General features: G+C 45.9%; 2 protein-coding genes across 2 annotated transcripts in view; both read left to right on the top strand.

Moving 5' to 3' along the window:
- The first annotated feature begins 2,153 nt into the window (after positions 1-2,153).
- Positions 2,154-5,161, top strand: UFC1 (ubiquitin-fold modifier conjugating enzyme 1). The gene is made up of 6 exons (XM_087705167.1): positions 2,154-2,299; positions 2,599-2,666; positions 3,261-3,324; positions 3,472-3,548; positions 4,147-4,237; positions 4,615-5,161. Exons 1-6 carry the CDS (start codon positions 2,177-2,179, stop codon positions 4,684-4,686), a joined length of 495 nt encoding a protein of 164 aa, XP_087561293.1. The 5' UTR covers positions 2,154-2,176; the 3' UTR covers positions 4,687-5,161.
- Positions 5,162-6,607: 1,446 nt separating this feature from the next.
- USP21 (ubiquitin specific peptidase 21) overlaps positions 6,608-17,308 on the top strand; it is a 24,256-nt gene continuing 13,555 nt past the window's right edge. The window contains exons 1-3 of the mRNA XM_087705165.1: positions 6,608-6,803; positions 11,694-11,787; positions 12,808-13,642. Of these exons, the coding sequence (XP_087561291.1) occupies positions 6,608-6,803; positions 11,694-11,787; positions 12,808-13,642 (1,125 nt within the window). The remainder of the gene's footprint in view (positions 6,804-11,693; positions 11,788-12,807; positions 13,643-17,308) is intronic.

Here is a 17,308-nt window from a genome sequence, read left to right as displayed (position 1 = left end):
TAAAATTGGAGATGTCTTGGAGACGTTTCGACGAAGTCTCATTCGTCATCTTCAGGCTTCGTGCTTCCAGGAGCAATGTGAGATCTCGGCTGTTTCTTCCTTTTAACTGCCAGTGGGGGTTTGAGCTGATTGGGTGGGAGCTTGGCTGTGTTCTGATTGGGTGGAGGTGTGTTCTGATTGGGAGCCAAGACACCTCCAATTTTACGCGGGAGAAAACCCGAATAACTAAAGACCTACATACTAACACCCGCGAAAACCTCAGAAAACTATATATCTATATATCTATATATAGATAGAAGGAAGTAGTGATCTTCCTCCCATATTTGGGCATACCAGGGGTTGTGACTTTAAATATATACCTTTCACCCTGGCTTGGCTGATAAGGAGTCGAGCTCTGTAGCTCAGTGGTTAACACATCTGCCTAAGAGGCAATACAGCACAGGTTTGATTCCCAGTAAGGGTATGGCTAGCTGATTGGAGCTAAATAGCTTGAAATAGATCTATACTAGTCTCTCTTTATTTATTTATCAGCACAAATATAATATATCTATATATCTATATCTATATCTATATCTATATCTATATCTATATCTATATAGATATAGATAGACATACTTATGTAAAGGTAAAATTTCCCCTCCACATACACTATATTGCCAAAAGTATTCGCTCACCTGCCTTTACTCGCATATGAACTTATTGTAAGTGACATCCCATTCCTAATCCAAAGGGTTCAATATGACGTCGGTCCACCCTTTGCAGCTATAACAGCTTCAACTCTTCTGGGAAGGTTGTCCACAAGGTTTAGGAGTGTGTTTATGGGAATTTTTGACCATTCTTCCAGAAGCGCATTTGTGAGGTCACACACTGATGTCGGGCGAGTTTACGTGGCTTACCACTTTGTGGCTGAGTTGCTGTCGTTCCCAAACACTTCCACGTTCTTATAATACAGCTGACAGTTGAACTGTGGAATATTTAGGAGCGAGGAAATTTCATGACTGGATTTGGTGGCATCCTATCACAGTTCCACAATGGAATTCACTGAGCTCCTGAGAGCAACCCCTTCTTGTGTGTAAAAACAGTCTGCATGCCCAGGTACTTGATTTTATACACCTGTGGCCATGGGATTGGAACACCTGATTCTGATTATTTGGATGGGTGAGCGAATACTTTTGGCAATATAGTGTATGTGCTCCTCCTTCCCGACTCTAGGGGGCGGTGCTTATTTCCGTTTCAAAGCCAAAGAGCCAGCGCTGTCCGAAGACGTCTCCGTGGTCATGTGGCCAGCATGGCTCAATGCCGAAGGTGCAGGGAACGCTGTTCCCTTCCCACCAAAGGTGGTCCCTATTTTTCTACTTGCATTTTTACAAGCTTTCGAGCTGCTAGGTTGGCAGGAGCTGGGGAAAGTCACGGGTGCTCATTCCGTTACGCGGTGCCAGGGATTCGAACCGTCGAACTGCCGATCTTTCTTATCGACAAGCTCAGCGTCTTAGCCACTGAGCCACTATGTGTATGTCTGCGTGTGTGTGTGTATATGTGTGTGTGTATGTGTACATACACATACACTTTATATACTGTATGTATATTTATATGTATATTTAAATGTATATTTATATATACTGTATATATGTGTGTGTGTGTGTGTGTATATATATATATATATATATATATATATATATATATATATATATATATATATATATATATATATATATATATATATACACACACATTACATGTATATGATATATGATATATACAGTATATATGTGTATAAATATACATACACACAATATATAATATATATATACAGAATACGCATATATTGCACATTCATAAATAATACATATATAAAAAGAATACATTGACAGTACAAACCAACCAACCAATCAGGTTAGGGCTTAGCACGATGCGTCATTCGCATCCCCTCCCATCACGACCTGCCTTCGACCCGCAACACATTCGTTTCACACGTACTATACTGTTAAATCTATTATTCTACTAGCCTGCAACTTCCGCCAGCAGTCACCATGGCGGCTCCAGCTCTTTCCCTGCCCTGCCCTTTCCTTACGCATTTCCGGTTGAAGCCCTTCGGCTTTGATGGCTGTAGCTGCTTTGCTCTTACGTTAGTGAAGCCACTTCCGGTCCAGCCTTCCTTCTTTCTCCCTGAGTAAAGATGGCGGACGAGGCGACCCGGCAGGTAGTAGCTGCGTTGCCGTTACTGAAAACCAACGCCGGTCCGCGGGATAAGGAGCTGTGGATCCAGCGGCTGAAGGAGGAGTACCAAGCGCTCATTAAGGTCCGTGCTTGGTCTACTTAACGGCAGGGAGAATTATATGCCGGAGACTTACGTGGCTTTATTTCAGCTGTTCCCTTTGCCGACGGTGGCTCCAGAGGGTCAAACTAAGTCAGGACGCAAGAACGCTTCCTTTCCCTTCTGGTGATGCGAGTTAATACGGTCGTGGGAAAGACAATCCAGGGAGACCTAGAAGCCTGAAATTTAAGTTGAATTTGCAAAGTTTGGGGCAGGAGCGTGCCTGATTGAAGCATCCCTTGTTGCTTTGCAAAACGTTTTTCTTTTCTTTTCTTTTTCTGTAGTATGTGGAGAACAACAAGAATGCCGATAACGATTGGTTCAGATTGGAATCTAACAAGGAAGGTACCAGGTAAGGGAGATGAAGGCAATTACAAAAATAAACATTCCATCTTTCCTTAAGCCGTGTGTCGTCTGGGTACAAACGTCTCTGTGTGCAACATCGTTCCTCTTTTGCCACATCTTTCACATCCATAATTAACATTATTTCCCTAAGTTTAGCATTATAATATATTGATCATTTAAACGTTATAAAACTCTCCATTTTTCTTCTTAATATCTTCTAGTAATAATATCATGACATTAAACATCATTATTCTCATCATAATACACATACTAACAGTTTTCATCTTATTTATATATCTGTGTATTGTCTCAAGTACACCACTTCTGACATCCAGAAGTCTCCCTTTACTTTCTTCAAAAATTTTGGATGGTAATCCTTGACTTATGACTACAATTGAGCCCACCATTTTTGTTGCTAAGCAAGACAGTTGTTAAGTGAATTAAGCCACCGTTTTTCACCGTTTTCTTGCCACAGTAGTTCACTGCGGTTGTTAAGGTAGTCACGTGGTTGTTAAATGAGTCTGTCTTCCCCTTTGACTTGGTTTGTCAGAAGGTCGCAAAAGGGGATCACGCTTATTCCTTTCTGTTTTCCTCTCCGTAGATGGTATGGGAAGTGCTGGTACATCCACAATCTCTTGAAATATGAATTTGCGGTTGAGTTTGATGTAAGTTTTACCCTGTGTATTAGTTGACGTTTTCTTATTCCTTTCCCCCTTTTCCTTATTTTTTCTGAATTAATTTGTATTCCTGGTCTCCTCCGTCTTGATGGGACTTTTTTCTCTAAGAATCACATGCCGCTGTTTCCTTTTCAGATTCCAGTTACTTATCCAACTACGGCACCAGAAATCGCTATTCCAGAACTGGATGGCAAAACAGCCAAAATGTACAGGTGAGTTGTGCTTAAAACCAATCCTTGATGAAATACTTGATAGAGCCAAGGTGGCGCAGTGGTTAAATGCAGCACTGCAGGCTACTGCTAGATCAGCAGGTCAGCGGTTCAAATCTCACCGGCTCAGGGTTGACTCAGTCTTCCATCCTTCCGAGGTGGGTAAAATGAGGACCCAGATTGTTGGGGGCAATATGCTGACTCTCTGTAAACCGCTTAGAGAGGCCTGAAAGGCCTATGAAGCGGTATATAAGTCTACTGCTATTGCTATTGCTATATTGCTATTGATCTAATGCCGACGAGATCTCCTTTATTCTGAACCATGGTGGCGCAGTGGTTAGAGTGCAGTACTGCAGGCTGCTTCTGCTGCCTGCAATTTGGCAGTTCGAATGTCACCATGCTCCAGGTTGACTCAGCCTTCTGTCCTTCCGACGTGGGTAAAATGAGGACCCAAATTCTTGGGGGCAAGAGGCTGATTTTGTAAAAACACTTAAAGAGGGCTGTAAAGCACTGTGAAAGCGGTATATAAGTCTAAGGGCTATTTCTATTCTGTCAATTGTGCTTTCTTAACACCTGGCACTCTCTCTCTTTTTCCTTGTAGGGGAGGCAAGATATGCCTCACGGACCATTTCAAACCCTTGTGGGCTCGGAATGTACCCAAATTTGGACTAGCCCACCTCATGGCTTTGGGGGTGAGTTTCTGACATGTCAGGGAGCGATTGGCTGGAAGGAGAGTAGAATTTGCAAAGAACCAGGAGCAATGTTTTGAGTCAGATTGGATGCAAAAAATGCAGTGACAGATTTCTGTCAGCAAAACAATGTTTTTTTTTGTAATCCTGGACTTACGGCCATTTGTTTAATGACTGTTTGAAATCGGAACTTGCTGATAGATGTTGTGGCAGATGAAATACTTAGATTAAATAAATGTGATGTAAACGAGACCCATGAAAGATTTGCTAAAATGTCTATAAGAGTTAAAATTCTAAAAAGGGGCAAGAGGTGATGGAGAGCCATGTTGGCACATCCAGGCCAACTTTGTGAAATGTTGGTCATTTCCTTTGTCTTACAGCTGGGACCATGGCTGGCTGTAGAGATTCCTGATCTGATTTCCAAGGGACTGATTGAACACAAGGACAAATGAAGGCCCTATCTCACTGATTCTCTTAAGACCCTCCAGCACACGGATCCGTGATATTGACTGTCATATATTTCTGTGTCTTAATTTCTCTCTTGTGGATTGCTAGCAAAATTGTGCGTTGTGTCTCTGTAACGAAACAAACAGGGAGGAAAAAAAAACCTGCTGATCTGTTACCATTATTTGGAGTTCACCGAGACGGATATGACTCTGTTTATTTATTTAAAGGAAAGTACCAGCATGCCAATTTTTCAGAGCGCTGGAGACCAACCCCGCCTTACATGCCGCTTTTTTTGAAAGTTGTTTAAAAAGTTTATTGAAAACACAGAATGCAAACAACTTAAAACAAGACCGGAAGGATTGACCTCTGCAAGGAAATGTCTCAAGGTTTTCTTTCAATTTATGCCATTATAAAAATAGCTGGATTGTACAAAACGCCCGTGATCTCATTTCTGATTTGCAAATAAATTCTTTGGCCTGTCACTGGGAGGAAGTCTGTTCACAACCCTCATTTTTTCTTTGCTTGTTGTTTTCTCAACCTGGTTTTAATTTTGTTCCCTGCATTCCATTGATAGATTTCAAGCTTTTGATGGTTTTTTAAAAAAATGAATTTCACTTCAAATGAAGATACAGGTAATCCTTGACTTGGTTGATTATTCGAACTGACAACAGCCCTGAAAAAGTGCATTTAAGGACCTTTGCAGCATTCCTACATTCAAAATTTCATCGCTGGGCAACCTTGCATTATCCTGTTGTGGGGCACATACATACATACATACATACATACATACATACATACATACATACATACATACATACATATCCTTTATTTCTCAATTTTAAAAATCCTATTAACAAAAGGGGCTGCATTTTGTTTCCTTGAGGGAAACCATAATAATAAATACAAGGTATATATACTGTGTGTGTATGTATGTCTATATGTATGTGTATATATATGTATGTGTGTGTGTGTGTGTGTGTTGTATTTGTGCTGATAAATAAATAAAGGGAGACTAGTATAGATCTATTTCAAGCTATTTAGCTCTCATCAGCTAGCCATACCAAAAAATAAAAAAAATAAAAAAAAAATCTAATAGATACCTTTCACCCTGGCTTCGCTGATAACAAATAAGAGCCTGTGGCTTAATGGCTAAGAAGTCTGCCTAGTATGTAATATAGCCCAGGTTCCAATCCCAGTAAGGGTATGGCTAGCTGATGAGAGCTAAATAGCTTGAAATAGATCTATACTAGTCTCCCTTTATTTATTTATCAGCACAAATACAACAAAATGTAACATAAAGGCAACAGTAAAAAATATTGGGTTTTTGCCTGGATGGTCTCTTGTGACGAGCCGAAGGACAGAGAATGGAAGTAGTGATCTTCCTCCCATATTTGGGCATACCATATATATAATATGGCTATCCAACATCTTAAAGACTTCCAGTGTTGGGGCATTCACAACTTCTGGAGGCAAGTTGTTCCACTGATTAATTGTTCTAACAATATGTGTGTGTGTATGTGTGTGTATATATGTATATATATGTATGTATGCATAGCATATATATATATATGTATGTATATATATATATATATATATATATATATATATATATATATATATATATATATATATATATATATATATGCTATACATACATCATACATAAATACATACATACATACATACATACATACATACATACATACATACATATATATATATATATATATATCCTTTATTTCTCAATTGCAATTTGGCTGCTTTTTAAACACATGCCGCGGTCTCTTTAAATCTGCGGAAAGCGACTCCCCGTTGCCCTGGCAACGAGAACCGCGCGCGGGCGCTGCAAAGCCGGCAGCAAAACCAAGAAGCGCCTCCTGGATGACGTTACAGAGAGAGGCGAGCGGAGAACGCGGCGAGCCGCGCATGCGCCGCTCAGGAACTCCGCCCCCCTCAGCGGCGGCGCTTCCGAGGGCCGGCCGTGGCGAGTCGGCGCCTGCGCAAAATTCCTCCCCGAAGCCGGCCGCGCTCCGGGCAAAGCGCGACGCGGCGCGGGAGGGCGAGGAGGAACAAAGATGGTGGCCGGAGCGGCAGGAGCCGTTGCCATGGCGTCGCGGCGGCGGTGAGGCCCGCACGCTTGGCGGCCTTCGCGGCGGCGGTGGTGTTATGTTTTGGGGCGCGGGGGTGGGGGCGTCGGGGCCGCTGAGGGAGCCGGGGCGAGCGGCCCACCGACAGGGGTGGGTGGGTCCCGAAAGCGCCGTTATAACCGAGGTGCCCCTTTGCTGGGGGGATGCGGATAGGCCTGTGTGGGGCGGTGAGGGGGGGAAGGGGGCGCCTATACATTATATAGGTGTCACACGGGGTGGGCAAGAGGCGTGGAGAGCGAGGGGGGGCATTATTATGTAACCTGCAGGCGGTGGGGGGGAGAGGCGGATGAGTCTCGGCCGCAGGAGAGGGGTCCTTGAGAGGGGGGTGGGCGTCCCTATTCCTGTGGGGGGGGGGTCCACCCTTTGCACCGGCTCAGAAGATGGGGAGGGGTCCCCGCCGTCTGCCCCTGAATCTAGGGGACCTCCGAGACCCTCCCCAGCCTGTCAGGAACGGAGGACTACAAAGCCCATCGTGGCTGCCCGTCTCTGGGCCGGAGAGATGGGTGAGGTGGTCCCCATCGCAAAAGACCCCGGGAGCGCCAGGTCGGAAAAGAGGGAAGCTCAAAACCCCATGCGGGAGTGGGTGGGGGCTATGTGGGAAGCCTCAATGAAATCCACTTATTTACTTTATTTATTTTGTCAAGCCTGTATAAGATAACAGATATAAGTATAAACATGATTATGGGGTTTCCCCCTCTTCCCCCCCAAAAAGGATGGTTTATAGTGTGGAAATTTTGGAGGACTACAAAGCCCATCATTGCTGCAGGGTTCGGGCCTGCCCCTGGGTTGGTGGTCCCCATCCCCAAATGAGCCCCGGGGGCGCAAGGTTGGAGAAGAGCGGGTGAAAAAGGGGGGCTGCAAATGAAATCCACTTATTTACTTTATTTATTTTGTCAAACCTGTATAAGATAACAGATTTAAGTATAAACATGATTGTGAGGTTCCCCCCTCTTCCCCCCCCCCCCAAAAAAAGGATGGTTTATAGCAGTGATCACCAACCACCAGAAAATTGTGGCGGTCCACAGAAAAAATATTTCCCTTTTTTATATATATATATATATTGCACTCAATATTATTGAGAGGGACGCGGCGGCTCAGCGGCTACGTCGCTGAGCTTGTTGATCATGAAAAGGTTGGCAGTTCGGATCCCGAGCACCGCATAACCCGCATTCTGAGGTGGGTAAAATGAGGAGCCAGATTGTGGGGGGCGATATGCTGACTCTGTAAAACCGCTTAGAGAGGGCTGAAAGCCGTATGAAGCGGTATATAAGTCTAATTGCTATTGCTATAACGGAGTGAGCTCCCGTTCCTTGTCCCAGCTTCTGCCAACCTAGCGGTTCGAAAGCACTTTAAAAAATGCAAGTAGAAAAATAGGAACCACCTTTGGTGGGAAGGGAGCAGTGTTCTGTGCCCTCCCTCGCTCCCTTCCTTCCTAAGGCCCCAATGATCCTCCCCTTGATTTCCCCCTTTTTAGATGCCAAGAACTACAATTTCTATTGCTCCCCGCTATGTCAACTACAGTCGTACCTAATACTTACCGAACTTCAGCAAAAGAGCATGTAAAGTTGAAAGTTTTTTTTAAAGATCTCTCTGCTAGTCTTATTTGTCTGCCTGTCTGTCTTATCTATCCACCTATCCACCTATCCATCCCTCCACCCACCCACCTATCTAATTTATATGCTGGCCATCTTACCGTGATGTTCCTCACCTCTTGGAAATTAGCTGCTAGCTAATAAGACTGTTAGTAATTGGATCTGTTTACCGGACTGCTCCATTATTCATCTGATCGCTTTGATTCAGATTGCAATTCCTTAGCGAGTTGGATTTAGGTGGGAAATGGATTCCTCTTCTTTATTCGCCTTTTCCTTCCTTGCTCTGTCTGGTGTATTTTTCAGGCAAGAAGGTTTGCTAATTGTTAATAATTTGTCATCATATTGAGCCCAGATTGTGGGGTTTCCTATCCAGCCTGCCTCTATGGTTGCTACTGTAATTTAACACTCTTTTTAAGGATGAGTAAAGCCATCTGATGAGGATAGATCTAATGACAGTTTATTGGCACCGAAGCTAAAAATAGCCTTTATTTCTGGGCTGATTTCTGGAGAAAACTGCCTACGTTCTTTGAAGAAAATGTTGCTGTCCACTTCTACGGCTCTACTCGTGGACTAAATATGTATTTGACATAACCCAAATTTTGAATAGGGACGCGGTGGCTCAGTGGCTAAGACGCTGAGCTTGTCAGTCAGGAAGGTCGGCGGTTCGAATCCCTAGCGCCGCATAGTGGAGTGAGCTCCCGTTCCTTGTCCCAGCTTCTGCCCACCTAGCAGTTCGAAAGCAGGTAAAAAATGCAAGTAGAAAAATGGGAGCCACCTTTGGTGGGAAGGGAACAGCGTTCCGTGGGCCTTCGGCGTTGAGTCATGCCGGCCCCATGAACACAGAGACGTCTTCGGACAGCGCTGGCTCTTTTCCTAGAGTTGGGAAATTTTGAATTTCTCATTTTTATAATATGTCATTCTCACTCATTTGTTTTGCCTGATTTTAAAAAATGCGGTGAGCAGATTTTGAAATAATTCTGGAAGGACTATTAGAATTTTTTGTTTTTACTTCAGTTAATTGCGAGGTGCAATTTTCTCTATACTGACAACGGAACAAACCTTTCTTGGGTTCACCGACAAATGTGCGCTCGACAAAAGTGCGCCGACGAAACCGCAGCGAGAAAACCACGAGTTCTAAATTGCGCCGACGAATGAGCACAGAAGCGCGCCAACAACAGCGCCCCGACAAAAGCGCGCCTTCAACAAACAAGTAATAACCGCGAGTTATAAATCTAACCCTAAACCTAACCCTTACCTTAACTGAAATCGCGCTTTTGTGGGCGTGGTTTTGTCGGTGCGTTGTGGGCGCGTTTATGACGTGGTTTTCTCGCTGCGGTTTCGTCAGCGTGTTTTTGTAATGTGCACATTTGTCAGGTCACGCCTTTCTTGCCCACGCTAAATTATAAAAGGTGCTCGACTTTTATTCATTTGGGTGCTCCTTTTAATATTAAAATATGCAAAGCATCTACCAGCTGTAAGTGTTGACATCCAGCCTCAACTGGGCTGCTTTGCCTGAAGTTGAAATGGATGGGAATTGAGTTCATGGTGATTAAGCCATCCCATAATATCAGGGGATCGCATGAGATGTTTCTCAGTTGGCTAGGCAAGAAAGGCTGCCAGAGTCAAGTACAGGTAGTCCTTGATTTACAACAGTCCACTTAATGGCTATCTGAAGTTACAACAACACTGAAGAAAAGTGACTTACGGACGTTTTTCACACTTACGGCCCTGTGGGTCATGTGATCAAAATGCAGACTCTTTAACAAACAGCTTGTGGTGTCTCTGAGTGACGTGATTCCCCTTTTCCGACCGGACAAGCCAAGTTCCATGGGGGAGCCAGGTTCACTTAATGACCGTGTGACTCAATGAACATGGCTAAATGATTCACCTAACAACAAGAAAGGTCGTAAAATGAGGCGAAAGCGACTTGTGTTGCGTAGCGGTAACTGGGCTCAATTGTGGTCGTAAGTCGAGGACTATCAGTAGCCTTCCAACAATACCGAAACTTAGAGAAACTGCAATGTTATCAAGGAGAGGAAGGGGAGAAGAACTGTGGGGTCCTCGGTGCTCTCTGAGCTGGGTGGTTTCCTTGCAGACATTTCAGGACCCAACTAGGGAACATCATCAGTGCCAGGAGGGAGGAGGATTTGCAGAGAGGAGGAGGAGAAGGACTGTGGGATTCTTGGTGCTCTCTGAGATTGCTTTGGTTGTTTCTTCGCAGACGTTTCACTATCCAGCTAGGTAACATCATCAGTGCTAGAAAGAAGTAGAGTTTGCAGAAAGGAGGAGGAGGATTCTGGGGTCCTTGGTGCTCCCTGAGCTTGGTGGTTTTCTTGCAGGCGTTTCATCACCCAGCTAGGTAACATCATCAGTGGTACAAGGGAATGGGGATTGCAGGGAGGAGGAGCAGGAGGAGAAGAAGAAAAAGGAGGAGGAAGAGGAGGAGAATTGTGGGGTCCTTGGTGCTCTCTGAGCTTGGTGGTTTTCTTGCAGACGTTTCACGACCCAACTAGGAAACGTCATCAGTGGTACAAGGGGATGGGGATTGCGGGGAGGAGGAGCAGGAGGAGAAGAAGAAAAAGGAGGAGGAAGAGGAGGAGAATTGTGGGGTCCTTGGTGCTCTCTGAGCTTGGTGGTTTTCTTGCAGACGTTTCATGACCCAACTAGGTAACATCAACAGAAGGAAACGGGGGTTGCAGGGAAGAAGGAAGGAAGGAGGAAGAGGAGGAGAACTGCGGGGTCCTTGGTGCTCTCTGAGCTTGGTGGTTTTCTTGCAGACGTTTCATCCCCCAGCTAGATAACATCATCAGTGCTGGAAGGGAGTGGGGTTGCTCCCTGTTTATATACAAGCGGCTTGCCCTGTCAGTCTTGGTGGAAGTGTGTTTGCGAGAAGCTAGAACTCAGGAGAAGCTTACCTTTAAGCTACAACTTGTTTTCTCTCCCCTTGGGAGACGGGGTGGAAGAGTCTATTTGTCAGCCAGCCAATTAAGTCAGGAACAAGTTTGTGTGGAATCCTACTTTGTGGATATGGCCTCTAGTAACAAAATTTGCCAAACCTGGCTCTGCTTTCCTCTTCTCTTTCTTAACGCCCTGTGCGTTAGGGTGGAGCTGAGGCTGCTTCCTAACGTCCCCGAGGCTTAAATCTCGTGTCTCTTAATTTTTTTGGTAACCATCTCTCTGCGGCGGCGTTTCTCCAAATCTCGGCGGCTATCGGCGTTGTGCGGGGACTGAAAGCGCCACCGCGTGAGCCCCGCTTCCTGTTCTCTTTTGCAGGGCCACAGCCAAGGGGAACCCCAGTGCAGTCAGCCACCTCCGTGAGGTGTGAACGAGGGGCCAGCAGAGTTGAGAGGCACTCCGCTTGCGAGAGGTGTGTATTGTTGTGTTGCCCGGCGGAAGGACATTTCGCACAGTCCCGTTTTTTTTCTTTTCCCCAGCCGAGCTGTCTGTCCTCAAAGATAGCTTTCGGACATTCAAATCGGGAGGGGAATCTTTCGGTTGGTGGCGTCAACTTCGAACCGAACCCGTCCGGGGGCATTTTGGAGACTTCAGGGTTGCCACGATGCGATGAAGGGATAGGGAGGGGCAGAAGAGTTAGATGGGGGCCTTGTAGGCAGAATAGAGTAGAATGGAGTGGAATAAAAAATGGAATAGAGAAAAGAAGAGAAGAGAATAGAGAATAAGATATAGAGTATAGAATAGAATACAATAGAACATAGAATAGAATAGAATATAGAAGAGAGAAGAGAATAAATAGAGAATAAGATATAGAGTATAGAATAGAATAGGAGAATATAGAATAGAAGAGAGAAGAGAGTAGAATAGAATAGGAGAATATAGAATAGAAGAGAGTAGAGAATAAGATATAGAGTATAGAATAAAATAGAATAGAATAGAACATAGAATAGAATATAGAATAAAGAAGAGAGAAGAGAATAGAGAATAAGATATATAGAATAGAATAGAATAGGAGGATATAGAATAGAATAGAACATAGAAGAGAATAGAGAATAGAGAATAAAATATAGAATATAAAATAGAATAGAATAGAACAGAATAGAAGAGAGAAGAGAATAGAGAATAAGATATAGAGTATAGAATAGAATAGAGCCAAGGTGGCGCAGTGGTTAAATGCAGCACTGCAGGCTACTTCAGCTGACTGCAGTTCAGCAGTTCGGCTGTTCAAATCTCACCGGCTCAGGGTTGACTCAGCCTTCCATCCTTCCGAGGTGGGTAAAATGAGGACCCGGATTGTTGGGGGCAATATGCTGACTCTGTAAACCACTTGGGAGTTCTGCTTTCTACGGGGCCTTCACTTGGAACCCCGACACGGGGATCTTTCGGATGGTGGCCTGACCCTTCGCTCTTCCCTCTCTCCTCTTCCTTCCAGGGCTCTTCACCTCCTCCTCTCCACCATGCCCCAAGCGTCGGAACATCGCATGAGCCGGGCTCGAGAACAAGCCGTCATCACCTCCCAGCCGAAAGCCACCCACAAGCTGCTCAATGGGTGCCGGGCCCCCAGCCAAGAGCACCGTGCCTGCTGCTCCTCTTCCGCCCTCTCCAATGGGCTCTCCACCCTCAACACCACCGCCGCTTCCAAACTCCGCCCTCTGCCCCCCAGGCCGGGCAACGTGGAGGAACGGAGCAAGAAAATGGAGCTGGAGCGCGGCAGGGCCTCCAAGCGGGGCGAGGTCCCCCGCGGCACGTCGTCATCCCGCCGGGGACCCCTCAAAGCAGACCACGCCCTCCGGGTGCCCAGCTGCCCACAAGCCTGCACAGTCTCCAGCAGCAGCTCGTTCAGCATGCCTCCCGGAGTTCTCCTGGGCGGGCCGGACTCCGAGTGCCGGCGAAGCAACCTGCTGCGCTCCAAGTCCATCAGCATCGGGGATTTGAGCCACCCGGGCAGCCGCGGCGAGGAGCAGCTGAGCCTGGCGCTGAACCGGCTGACCCTCCAAGACCGCAGCCCATCTTGCAGTCACAAGCTGGGCCTGGGCGCCCTGGCTCTGAAGAGGAGCTCGTCCCTCCGCAGGGTCAACGTGACGTCCGGCCTCGACGGCCGCCCTGCCGCTCCGCTCCTCTCCGTTCGCACGGAAGGCTATCTGAGGACTTGCAACATAGACCCGCAGGCCCTGGAGTACGGACGTCCCCAGGATATCCTGATGACCACGAGCCCGCCTTCAAACAGGACTCCGGTTCTGAGCCGACTGGAAGACAAAGCAACAACCGTAAGTATTGTGGCCCGCCAGCGGATCTGGCAACAGATTCGGATAGTGAGGAGGGTTGGGGAGGAACCTGGCCCAGTCCTGGAGTCTGAGGAAGGCTCGGATGAGGGCTCTGTGTCGGAGGCAGAGATGGGGTTGAGGCCGTCTGAGAGTTATCAGCTGCCTTCAGAGTCAGACATCAGTGAGGCAGAAGAACAGCTGGAGCCTGTTCCCAGTGTGCGCATGCGCAGAGTTGCTAAACAAAGGGAACAGCTAAAGAACAGGGGTCGACTTGGGAGGAAGGCTACAGGTGGACGGTGAATGGCCCCTCCCAGAGGCAATAAAAGAGGAGCGAAAGGGGAGTGGAGTTTGCAGGCGAGACAATTAGTTCGCTTCCTTGGTTCGTGACTCTCCGAGACTCCTGGGCAGGTTCTGCAGAGGAGAAACAGCTCCTTCCTTGCAGGATTGTTGTTGTTGTTGCAGTTCTGAAGTGTACTGTTGTGGCACTGATGACGTTACCTAGTTGGGTTATGAAATGTCTGCAAGAAAACCACCAAGGTCAGAGAGCACAAAGGACCCCACAGTCCTCCTCCTCCTCCTGCCTCCTGCAAACCCCACTCCCTTCTAGCACTGATGATGTTACCTACTTGGGTCATGAAATATCTGGCAGAAAAATTGGATGACTGAGAGCATCTTTTCAACCCTGAACTGCAATTGTTCCCCTTCCTTGATTCCATTCTTTCGCTTTGCGTCCGTCTCTCTCTCTTGCCGGGTTTACGACGATCTGCAATCGGGGAGCAATTTCTAATCTTCACTCTCTTTCCTTTTTGACTTACGTCTCTCTCTCCACCCTCGCTGTCCTACTCAGAAGACTCCCCCACACACACACTTAGTTTGCACGACCGGACGATCCAAATTCTGATTCCCCTTTTAATTTTCCCCCGGCCGCCTCTGATTTTTTTTATTTGAAGCGCAAGGCTGATTTGCGGGAAGGCACCCAAAAGGTACCAACTGCTCATTAACATAAGAGAAAAGCACGTTGTTTCCATAGAAACACGGGTGGCACAGCACACATGAAGTATCGCAAATGTCTCCCCCCCACTCCCGCATCAACCAAAATCTTCCTTTTAAATATTGTATTTTTTGGACTATAAGATGCACCGGAGTATAAGTCGCACCAAGATTTTGAAGAGGTATATTAAAAAAAAAGAAAAGTTTTTGCCCTCCCCGGCAAACTTTCCCCATTTTTTTGTGAAAAGGAGGCCATGCGGAGAGTTTGAGAGACCTGCAAAGTGCCACGGAGGACAAAAATGCGATGCGTAAGGGGGTTTGGTTGGGGAAAAATGAGTCCGTTTTTTTGCAAAAACGGGGCTGCAGAGAGTTTGGAAGGCGCAGAGTGTTCCCGGAGGCTCGGGAGGGCAAAAACAGTCCCGTTTTTGTGAAAAAACGGGTCCATTTTTCGCTCATTTTTGCCCTCGGGTCTCAAATGGGATGCGTGGGGTGGGGTTTTGGAATGAAATGCTGTATTTAGTGTATAAGATGCACCCAGATTTTCACCTTCTTTTTGGGGGGGGGATGTAAAAAGGGGCATCTTTTTTTTAATTAAAAAGTTTTTTTTTAATTTTTCTCTTTCAAATTCATTCACAAATATACACTCTGATAGTTACTATTTAACATTTATCTATTTACCATTAATTTTATCGTTAAAATTAAGGATAATTTAGAGCCGAGGTGGCGCAGTGGTTAAATGCAGCACTGCAGGCTACTTCAGCTGACTGCAGTTCTGCAGTTCGGCTGTTCAAATCTCACCGGCTCAGGGTTGACTCAGCCTTCCATCCTTCCAAGGTGGGTAAAATGAGGACCTGGATTGTTGTTGGGGGCAATATGCTGACTCTGTAAACTGCTTAGAGAGGGCTGAAAGCCCTATGAAGCGGTATATAAGTCTAACTGCTATTGCTGTTGCTATTCTTACAAATATATAGAATACAGTTTGGGTCGATCCATCTTATTTTGCAGCAACCTCGCTCCTTCTATCTTCTCAACCTCCCTTCTCTGCCTTCTTCTTTCCTCCTCTCCTTCCTTCTTTCTTCTTCCCCTCTCTTTCCCTCCCTCCTCTCTCCTCTCCTCCTTCCCCTCTCTCCTACTCTTAATTCCCCTCCCTTACTTCCTCTGCTTACCCTTTCTTCCTTTCCCTCCTCATCCTTCCTCCTTTCCGTTGGTGCATCTTATACTCGGAAAAATACGGTACTCATGCTCAAATATCTCCTGTTAATTTGTTGTGCATCTATTGTTTGTTTACCCTCCCTGGAGGGGGTGGGGGGGCTTCTGATTAGAGTGGGTGTCCCTATTTTTACCGTGTTGTGTAGCCAACAATCCCCGCTGAAAACCTTCACTCCCCAAGCGACTCCTCCCAACAACTCCTTTGTGAGTCCGCTGTCAGGTTTACACTAGAGGTGTAACCGTTAATTAATTCCCCACGGGGGGGGGGGAGATTTCTCCTGCAGCTCTACAGGTGATCCTCGACTTACGACCACCTTGGGGACTGGAACTGCCGTTGCTCAGTGTCGTGTTGATGGTGGTAAGCCCGAGTCACTTTTTTCAGGGCCTTCCTCGTTCAAAACGGTCGCTCAATGAACGGTTGTAAGTCGAGGACCCTCTGTGCAACCTTCTCCCTTGGGGGCAATCAAACCTTCCTTTGATTCCTGCTTCTTCCAGATTAATTTGGGGCCTTATGTGGGTCTCCCAGAACTATGATGCTTTTATTTTGGGTTGAAAAGTTTTTTTTTATTTTTATTTCCCATTCCTACATTCACAAATATGCAATCTCAGAGCTATTATTAATATGTTATTTTTTGACGTTCGTAACAATTCATTTCTCCTCCTAAAATTAAAAATATAATCGAGATTGCTTTCCTGCCATCCCATACGTCCATCGTGTTTTACAACGATCCTACTTCTCCTTCCTTCTCCTTTTCTCCTTCCCTCCCTTCTTCTCTACTTTCTTTGTTCCTCCTCTCCTTTCCCTTTTCTTCTTTCCTTTCTTCTTCCCTCTCCTTTTCTCCTTCTCTCCCTTCTCTACTTTCTTCGTTCCTCCTCTCCTTTCCCTTTTCTTCTTTCCCTTCCTCTTCCTTCTCCTTTTCTCCTTCCCTCCCTTCTCTACTTTCTTAGTTCCTCCTCTCCTTTCCCTTTTCTTCTTTCCCTTCCTCTTCCTTCTCCTTTTCTCCTTCCCTCCCTTCTTCTCTACTTTCCTTTTTCCTTCCCTCCTTTCCCTTTTCTTCTTTCCCTTCTTTTTCCCTCTCCTTTTCTCCTTCCCTCCCTTCTTCTCTACTTTCTTCTTTCCTCCTCTCCTTTTCCTTTTCTTCTTTCCCTTTTTCCCTTCTTCTTCCCTCTCCTTTTCTCCTTCCCTCTCCTCTACTTTCTTCTTTCCTCCCCTTTATTCCCTTTTCTTCCTTCCCTACTCCTCCCCTCTTCTTCCCCTTCCTGCCCTCTCTCCTACTCTTACTTCCCCTCCATTTCTTCCTCTCCTTTTCTCTTTCTTCTTTGCCCCTTCCCTTCTTCTCTTCTCCTCTTCCTACCTTTCCCTCTACCCCTCTCTCTAGAAATATGACCCTTGTTGCCATCGCCTTCCGGCTGTTGGTTTTTTTGTTTTGATTTTATCTTACTTTCTCTCTCTGTCTCCGTTGTTCCTTC

Source organism: Thamnophis sirtalis, unplaced genomic scaffold (assembly GCF_051295495.1).
Source record: "Thamnophis sirtalis isolate CommonGarterSnake01/CBP01778 unplaced genomic scaffold, rThaSir2_p1.2 scaffold_2, whole genome shotgun sequence".
Classification (NCBI taxonomy): Eukaryota; Metazoa; Chordata; class Lepidosauria; order Squamata; family Natricidae; genus Thamnophis; species Thamnophis sirtalis.
This window is presented reverse-complemented; position numbering and strand designations above follow the sequence as displayed.

Bases quoted from the DNA above. Each gene is read 5' to 3' on its own strand.
- UFC1 (XM_087705167.1), top strand. From the start codon at position 2,177: ATGGCGGACGAGGCGACCCGGCAGGTAGTAGCTGCGTTGCCGTTACTG. The intron at 2,667-3,260 runs GTAAGGGAGATG...TCCTCTCCGTAG, and splicing joins TCTAACAAGGAAGGTACCAG to ATGGTATGGGAAGTGCTGGT. The intron at 4,238-4,614 runs GTGAGTTTCTGA...TTTGTCTTACAG, and splicing joins CCCACCTCATGGCTTTGGGG to CTGGGACCATGGCTGGCTGT.